The 9422-nt window shown below is 43.5% G+C and overlaps 1 protein-coding gene across 1 annotated transcript in view; it reads left to right on the forward strand.

Annotated features, from left to right (window-relative positions):
* Positions 1–2035: 2035 nt before the first annotated feature.
* reps1 (RALBP1 associated Eps domain containing 1) overlaps positions 2036–9422 on the forward strand; it is a 16179-nt gene continuing 8792 nt past the window's right edge. Inside the window, exons 1-5 of the mRNA XM_035678895.1 lie at positions 2036–2788; positions 4317–4440; positions 6523–6752; positions 7430–7592; positions 8502–8632. Of these exons, the coding sequence (XP_035534788.1) occupies positions 2636–2788; positions 4317–4440; positions 6523–6752; positions 7430–7592; positions 8502–8632 (801 nt within the window). The 5' untranslated portion in view covers positions 2036–2635. The remainder of the gene's footprint in view (positions 2789–4316; positions 4441–6522; positions 6753–7429; positions 7593–8501; positions 8633–9422) is intronic.

Consider the following 9422-nt stretch of genomic DNA (forward strand, 5'->3'; position numbering starts at 1 on the left):
GAGAGAGGGGATGACATGCAGCAACTTGGTACATGATCGCCAGCTCTACCCGGCGGGCCCTAAATTTCCTATTTTACATTTCTGTCTTGGTTTATTTCATAAACGCTCAACTTTCCTATAACACCTAAAGGCACCATAAATGCTCATCTGACTTCATTGTGACACAATGCGATACTTTCACGGTTTCTGCCCCTTATATGGCGTGAAGGAGCGATGTCCATGCCTTGCGGCTGGAATCTGCCTCGACAAACAAGTTACCTTTTCTGGGCCAACTCACAGTCGGTTGAACATAACAAGGTGCTAAATGCATCAGCACAATATTCTGAAAGTTGTGTCTTCCTTTGCTGTGTTACCAACTGAGCAAAGTAATATACTGCAGGGGTTCAAAGAGCTCCAGGTTTACTCTTTGTCAACTGGTTTGTGCCCCAGTCTGTTTAAAATGTCCTGCTATAGGCTACCTGATCTTAAGGTCCTTTTTCAAAGAGCATCCCTGTGGCAAAATGTAGTTTTAATGTAATGTAGTAAGACCTTCTTTAATCCAGTTTAAATCAGGTGCATATTCCTAAATTAAAGTGGCCAAACAGAAAATCTGAGCCAGGTAGTATTTTAAGAAAGAAAACTGGACATATTGCTCAGAGGGGTGAGGAACATGGATAACTGGAGTTTTAAGATAAGAATTTGTGGAAATTATGGGCTTGGTTGTATAGACCCATATGAAACAGAATTATTATTATTATTATTATTCATTAACATATTATTCAGAACTTAAAGACAACAGTGAGCCAGTAATGAATAGCGTAAGTCATCTCCCCTTGTTTATTGTCTGCATTCTCACTAGAGCGAATTGTCCCGTATCTTCATGACGGTAACAGTGTAGCTTTTATTTTGAAATCACTCATCCGGGTCCCTGCAGGCCAAGCAAGCTCGCGCTGACTCGGACCGTAGCTCAGTGACGTCGCGACACGTCAAGCTAGCCGTAAGAAACACGAAGACGAGACCGGAAGTGTGTCGAGTTTGATTTCAGAACAAAAGCGTAACTTTGTGGTTTTTTTTTAAGGAGCATAATATTTATTTATTTATATACGCCAGAATGTTTTCCTGTTAGTAGAGTGTTTACTCACGGGCCACTTCATTAATGTATCTAAAACCTAATGTTGCAGTTGAATTACATTTATCTTCATTTATCTTTATATATTGCCAAAACAAGAGTAATTAATTAAAGTTAAAATTTTGACGTGGTGTGTGATGTTTGGGTGGAATACACTGATATCTAAAACACTCTTGCCTGAATAAAGAAGATGTAAGAACTACTCTGAAATACAATGCTGACTCATAATCACAATATTTTGTTTTTAAAAATGCATTGTTTTTTATGCATTTCGCTGCTACGGGGTCCCAGAGCAATCATAATCTGCAAGGCTCCTGTCTCTTAATGTCTGTCCCCATTTCTGTGCAATGCAAACAGTTTTTACATGCTGGAATACTATTTGGCCCCTGAATTAACCCGAAACTCAACTAAATAAGGAATATGAAATGTATTTGTCAGTCTCTTGTTGATTGAGACAGACAGATATTCAGATCATGACCTTGAGCTATAATTTAATGTCACTACACTCATATCCACATGGGCTAAGCACAAATTTATAAGGAATATGCACCATGTGGTTTCAAACACACCACCCAGAGACACTGACACACAAATACATCTTTATTTGAATAATGATTGTGGGGCATTTGAGGCCTAATTGCGTAGGGACCCGTGAAATACAGCCTCCACTTCCCTTAATGGAGGAAGATGTGAATGCCTGTGAAAATATTATCATAGTTTCGGGGTGAGGAGGGGGTAAAAATGCCACTCTATGTAGTTGAATAGTTGACTGTTTATTTTATGTATTTTCTATTCATTTACTAGTACTCGTGCATGTATAGCATATTTGACAAATAAAGCTGACTTTGACTTGAAGTGCACTCGGCCAATGGGTGTTTTAATTTGAAGAATCCAACCGGAAGTCGCACTCTAACTCTGAGTGGCTTGACACTGGCGGTAGGAATGGCGGCTAAGATTACTAACGCTAGAGGAAGGAGCCCAAAGACCATGAAACTTTACTTCTAGCGGCCCCGCAGAGGAACCTGTGTCCAGCGAAACGCAGTAACAGCATCCCATAACGGAGCAAAGGGAGAAGAAGTGCCATTACGTGAGATTTCTTGGCGTTAAACGTCCAGACCGAGGAGCTGGACGCACTTTGCGACTCGCTAGTTAGCTGAACGTCGGAGCCTGACTCTGGTTCAGGTAGCGCTTAGCTCAGTAGCCAGCTGTTGGCTACTTTGGCCCCAACAAGTTAACTAAGTGATTAACTGCACGAAAGCGCTCCTCGTTTGATTTCTTTTGAATGGTGACCAGCTGTCTTCGCCCACAGATAGTATTGGGGGTTGGTTTTTGTTTACAAGAGAGCGGGATCAGACGACAACAAGTCGACACAGCAACATTATCGCCGCTAACCTCAACGTTAGCTCGCAGGCTAGCTGAGTTGGGCTCCTGAAGTCTCGCCCATTTTCTTCGGCTCCTGCCCCAGCCATTGGCTCAGGGCTCATCGACAGCCAACTAGTCTGGTTTTCAGCTTCGATCGGTGCTACGATGGAAAGCCTAACGCTGACTGACATCGAGCAGAAATATTACTCGGATTTGTTCGTTTACTGCGACACGGACAACACCAAGAAAGTGGCGTCCAATGGGAGAGTTCTTGACCTTTTCCGGGCGGCCCAGCTACCCAGCGAAGTTGTCCTGCAGGTAAGCTAGCGTTAGCCAGTGCCTGCTTGGTTTTTTCAAAGTGTTACCACCGACACTGTGGGAGCTGGCCCACGAAACGGGGCTCGTACACACTTGTCCGGCTGTCGGAGCTGAGCTGTCATCCGGTAATGGTTAGTTAGTTAGTTAGTTAGTTAGCCTGGGTGGTTAGCGAAATGCTGCGCAGCACAAGAGACACGCCTTCTTTCTGGCTAGTGTTAGCCTTTAGCCAGACTGAGAGTGGGCAGCCAAGTCACACACTGAGCTGAAGAAGATCTGGGCTCGCATTGACATCTCATGCATGTAACACACCAGTCCCCATCAGTCCCCATCAGTCCCCTGCCTTTAGGCTCCTGTCTGCTGTCTGCTGTCTTCTCACTCCCATCACAGTCTGTTATTGTTCTGCACTGGGTTGAGCTGACACGGTGGAAATGCAGACCCAGTGTGAGACCCAGTGTGCGCCCGTCAGTGGGATTCATATAGAAGTTGTCACCTAACCTAAACTGCCTCTAATACACGAGTGAGGCAGGCTCACTGCCACCCAGCCTTTACACAGACCTTGTGAATATGTGTTAACCCACAGATACGTCCGTCAGACTATGTTATGGAGCCACTGATCCCATCCCGACTGTCCCCGTCTGTTGACTTTAACCGCTGCAGCCCGTTGTAGGGACTCCAGCAGTCTCTCGGCAGGCCAATATTTGCAGTTTGTGAGTCACAATCCTTTTCAAGGTCAACAAGGGGAGCTGTGTGGTGGAAGAATGAGGCGGTGTTGTAATCCCCTACTATCAAAATGCACACCATGGGACCCGTCCGGCTACAGTGTGGCGCTGTAACAGGCGGAGGAGAAGTGACTGGTGCTTTGTGTCCACACACACTCCAAATAAAGTCCTTTTGTCAGCCAGAAAGGGACCAGTCAGCTGTGGCGGGCTGTCGGCTCTCTCAGCGCTCAAAGACTCGCACTTGGTGGAGCCAACCTAATGTTGTGAGGTTTAACTCCTCGGGTGTTAAATGTCCACAGGTTTTTTTCCTCTGCTGTCACAGCGCCGTTCGTTATACGCCCTCGCCCTGAGTTGCAGTGTCTCCCGTGTTTCTGTGCACGTTTGAAACATGTTGTGGTTTTCTGTTGTGCTGCCCAATCTGACGTTTTGGGACAAAGCCTGCTGAGCATGACGTCATAGTACAGCCAAATATGTGATAATCAGGCTTAGTATCCGTGAGGCCCACTGAACATCTGCCAATGAATATGAGTTTGTTTCTTGTGCCACTTTTGTGACTTTAAGCAGATAAACTGCATCACGTTCAGTCAGTAAGTCCTAGTACAATATATCAAGTGTTTACAACCTTACTTGTGTCCACCTCTTGTTAAAGCAAGTCGTTTTTGTGTTTTACTCTTCCATGTTAAATTGTGTTTGTTTTGTGGTGAATTATCAGAAGAAAGACTTCTCCTCTCCTCTCAGTAATGGCTGATATCACAGTTTCACGTACGGTGTTGTTAACTGTTCCTCCTTGTTCCTGTGTGTGGGTTCAGATCACAGAGCTTTGTGGAGCCACTCGGCTGGGTCACTTCGGGCGGAGCCAGTTCTACATCGCTCTGAAGCTCATTGCCATTGCCCAGTCCGGTCTGCCCCTGAGGGTGGAGAGCCTCAACTCGGGTGAGTCCACCGTTCAGATGCCCCCCCCCCCCTCGCTCTCTCAATCACTGAAGAAAGATTCTCACACAGTCTGTACGATCTTATAAAGCATACCAGGCTCTCGAACAGTGGACGTTTCTGTTCAACTCAAGGCTCTGTCTCCAGGGTGGTCAAAGTCTTTTTATTCTAGAAGTCATAGCGTGATGAATCAGAGGTCACAGGACAAGAAGCAAGGGTTAGTATAGAAGAGTTTGAGTTTAAAATGCAGGAGAATGGAGCCTGTGTTACCTAACTGTGCAAATGATGGGCTTCACATTAAAGAAATACTTAGTGTGCAGTCAGTGGACACATCGTAAGTCATTGGAAATACATAATCACAGTTCATCAGCTGGTAGAGAGAGAGTCGGCCATTAATCGTAGAGTTGGCAGTTCGATCCCCGCCTCCTTCTGTCCACACGTCACATGAGTGTCCTTGAGCAGGACACTGAACCACAGCTTGCTCATTATGTGTGTGTGAGAAAGATACTGGTCCCTTTGGACAAAAATGTAATGTTATCAGAAATGATACATGTTATGTCGCCATTATGCTTATGACAATAAGAGCTGTTGCTACTTGCTTTCTATTTATCTGGACTAAAGAGTTTGCAGTCGAAGGTTCGAGGGTTTCCCTTCAAAACTGCATTTTTCTGTTTGTCTTCGGTGTGACTACTCTCAAAAGAAAAAGACAGAAGAGAAGATGTCACAGTCAGCCACTGCATGAAGTTACTTGCTTGGCCTGAAATATTGCAACATGAAGTTGCTGAAATAATTTCATAATTTGATTTTAAAAAAACAAAACACAAGGAAGCACAGAGGTTACTTCCTCATAGCAAAATGGACATGCTGTACAAAGTGATGCTTATTAGATTTGGGGATGTTTGAACTTTTCTCTCTCAGAGATAATGCTGTGTCAGAAGTAGATACGGTGAGTTCATAATGTTCGTTTACTCTGTGCTATCAGAAAGCCTCACATCGGTCGCTGCCGAGAGATTGAATACAAAGTTGTTTTCCTAAACCATTTCAGGAGCTAAAGCTTTTTAAATGTGAAAAGTGAAGATGCAGAGAAAAAAACCATTTGTAGATGTAGAATATGAGTTTAGTGTTAATTCAGTTGCTGTGTGTTTTCTAGAAGACGGTCCATGAAACATATTAGTCCTGTGTTTCCTGTGAAGAGGCCAGCAATAACTTGCCTGTCCATCACTTGTTCAAAGATTATTTTGACGTGTTTGAACGTATATTTGAATGGCTTATAGGGCTGAACCTAATCATTATTTTCAATATCAGTCACTGTATCTGTATCTGCCAACTACACTCCCACTTGATTATGGCATTTGTTTCCGTTCTCTTCTAAGTGAGCTTTTAATCAGTGCGGTGAAGAGATAAGAAGACTGTCAGAACACGCTGATGCACATTGTGTTTTATGAGTTCACGTTGTTGATTGATATTCTTGTGGTTGTATGACAAATTAATATCTTCTTTTTAATATTTGCACATCAATACTGTCACTGTGTTTTATATGCTTAACGGCTTATGTTTTTGTTTTATGTCTGTTTGTTTAATTGTTGTATTTTTGCTTCTGTTGTTAATTTTGTGCCATTGGTTTCAGAAGTTCTATAAAAACTAGAGTAAACTAAAGTTTATTCAGTGCCGCAGCTTTGGAAGTCAAAAGCAGGAAAAAAAAACCAATGTTTGACAGAAAAAGTAAAACATTCTGTTGGAAATCCTGTGGCAAACTAATAGTATGTACTTCTTTCAATTTTCAGTTTTGTTGTGACATTCAACATCATAAAAATCCACTGTAGAGGAAACAAACAGACCATTTACTGCAGCAACAGTATCTTCAGTAGAACAGCATTCATGTTAACTTAAAGTTCATGCTCCTTCTCTCTGCATTATGGGAAATGTAGGGAGTCAGTGAAGCAGAAGCACATGAGGCAGGATAAACTCACATCTGACCATTTTAGGGGAGTGCTTTCAGTCTTCAAGCTTAGTGCATAAAAGCACCTGAAAATCAATATGAAACAAATCTGTCCTCTAATCCTGTAAATGGATTCCTGTCTCCAGTCAAAGACCTGCCGCTGCCCAGGTTCGTGGTGGGGAAGAACGAGGCAGAGGCGAGGCACGCGGCGCTGTACCAGGACACAGACAGTCAGGGGTTGTACCCAGCCTCTGCCACTGCAGTAATACCCAGGCCACCGGGCAGGGGTCTCCAGAACAAGAAAGGTCCCCCATCGTCAACCTCCCTTCCTGTCCACGAGGTCATCCAGCCCCTGGCACCCAGCATAGAGCCACAGGTTAGTGAGTTACACCTTTTAATGTTTTATATCAACATGTTTCTTTGCACTTTTTCTTATAATTACCCATCGTTTGTTATAAAAATACATAATGGGTGAAGGTACCAGTTAAGACTTGTTGAGGTCTTAAGACAAACATGCTGCATTTCCCCACAATTAGTCCTACCATTCTCTATCTTTTGGGGAACATCATACAGACGTTTTATTTCCTCCTGCAGTCGAACCCAGCAGTTACGAGAGATATGCCACTGGAATACTGATGTGTTTCCTGTGTTTTTTCCTGTGCATGTCTGAGTCCTTTAAGCTCAAATTACTCTCTGCAGTTATCTGCCGCTGAGCTTTCCCTCAATGAAACCAGCAGCGCGTTGCCCGTCGGTTATGACGACCCTCTTCCTCGGCTCATATCTGTTTGCATCGATCTGTTATGAAATGTTCATTCGCTGGTTGCTTGAACATGCCATATCTGCGATGGGCAGATAAAAAGCTTTGAAGTAGTATATTATCGGCCCGCACTTGTGGCACGTTTGAGATGGAAATCTCTTAAGTGTTTCAGATGGGATCTCAAAGTTAACACCCATAACACGTGAAACCCTAATATGCCTGGTGATTTACCGTCATTAAATCTGCAGTTGTTTTCATGCTTACTGAACGTCGGTTGTATTTATATGTGTTGCCAGCCCGAGCCAACGTCCCCGGTGGTCTCCCCCCACCAGTCTCCCCCCACCTCCCCTCACTCGTGGAGGAAACACAAGCGGCAGCACAGCGGAGGAAACGCAGACAGACAGCCGGTTGTGGCTGCAACCGGAGCTGTGTGGACGCACTTCAGAGAACCACAAGCAGGTAACATCCACTGACCCACTGCTGCTCAATAGTAGTTTCTTAATAACGCTAATGCCAATGGTTACACTGTTATGATTTAGTATAGTGGAGCTGCAGTGATTAGTTGATAAATGGATTAGGTGTTCATTCAATCGCTTGGAGACATTTCTTAAGTAGAAATGGCAAATTTTTCTGGTGTCAGTCTCCCCAGTGGCTCAGATTTCTCAGTTTTATACCGCTGCAAACAGATTATTTCTGGGTTTCGGACTGTTCGTCAAACAAAACGAGACATCTGGACATTTTTCACTTCTTAGTTAATCGAGAAAATAATCAGCAGATTCAGTGTTATGTAAAAACAATAGTTTCAGCCCTGAGTCAATAGAAAGAGGCCACGAGGGGAATCCCATACCATATTTTGGAAGCTATAGCAAAGAAGCGTCAGGGTTTCACTCTTTGTGGTGATGATAACAAGAACCATCAAAGATGTGACACCCTCGGCAGAAAAAACTGAAACTAGTTGTGACTTTTGCTCGAAAGAGTCGGCGAGGGACATGTTGTTGTGTTTTTGTTACTTCCTGGTGTTTGCAGCCTGTACATAGATAATGTTTGCTGAGAATGGCAGTTAAGGCTGTTAGTCATTACAGGAACAAAGAAGACGTCACATGATCTGTGCTGTGCTTTCATCAGCACAAAATGTGGTGGAAATATTACAAAAAAGAAAAGACGTGAAGCCGCAGCGATTCATTTAGTCGATTAGATTTCAGCTTCTCAAACGTCACGGTTTACTACTTTCTTTGTCGTATGTTATGGTAAAATTCAATTCAGCGTTGGACTAGTTGCAGCCCTAATCCTTTCCTAATAACACTTGCAGTATGTTTAGTTGTGCATCATGGGATGTCATTGTATGCGTTACTCTCCTGCTCCTTCCAGGTCCAGTGCCCGGTGAGGGAATGTGGCCGTCCCACTCGCCTCCCCCTCCAGGTCAGGAAAGTTGGGTCAGTTTCACAGCAGACACCCCGCCATCCAGTGCACTCCCAGGAATGCATCCCTCGTCAGTCCAGGTAGGGCCGTGTCGTGCTTCTGTCAACGTGTCAGTACTAAAGCCGGTCAGACTGATTTCCCCTGATAAATTACAGTTACATTTTGTGCAACTCACTTGTTGATGCAGCAACGTAGCTTTAAGCCCTTCAGCAAATCCTTTTTTTTTTTATCTTTCTAGCCCTTTTAAGCATCTGTCTTTCCCTAATCCACATGCATAGACTTTTAACTACAGTCTAATAACACCATAAGCTAATCACACAGCTGAAATGGAGTCCGTGGAGACAAAGAGATAACAAAAGTAAGCTTACATATTGTTGAGGCGTACATATACACCCTCAGGACACACAAGTGACCTGCAGGAGATAATCAGAATCAGAAATACTTTAAAAAATTAGAGAATGACTAAGTCACTAAATGACACAGGCTGTGTTAATAATGGTGGTAAACATCAGCAACCTCTTTTTAATCTGATGAAAAGGCGCCATTGGACATTGCAAACATTAAACATGAGATATACAAAACCACAGTGGTGCCTCAAACGTGTCACAAAGCAAAAAACTGCAAAGGCCTCACAACCCAGTGCCTAATTTTAGACAGGCATCACGCTGAGTTTTAGTTTCTTTTACAATCTTATTCAGTTTGTCAAATTGTGTTTGAGATCTGATGGTGCTTCTGTTCCACTAGAGCAGTCTAGAATAATGTGACCTTTTTGGTATATAAATGCCACACTTTGAATTTGTAACAAGCGTAGACAGTCCATTCAAAGCTGTGGCTAGAAAGACTCATACAGTACATATAGCCCCTGATGAA

This window comes from Morone saxatilis, unplaced genomic scaffold, assembly GCF_004916995.1.
Source record: "Morone saxatilis isolate NCDOM2014 unplaced genomic scaffold, NCSU_SB_2.0 Contig7, whole genome shotgun sequence".
In the NCBI taxonomy this organism is placed as follows: Eukaryota; Metazoa; Chordata; class Actinopteri; family Moronidae; genus Morone; species Morone saxatilis.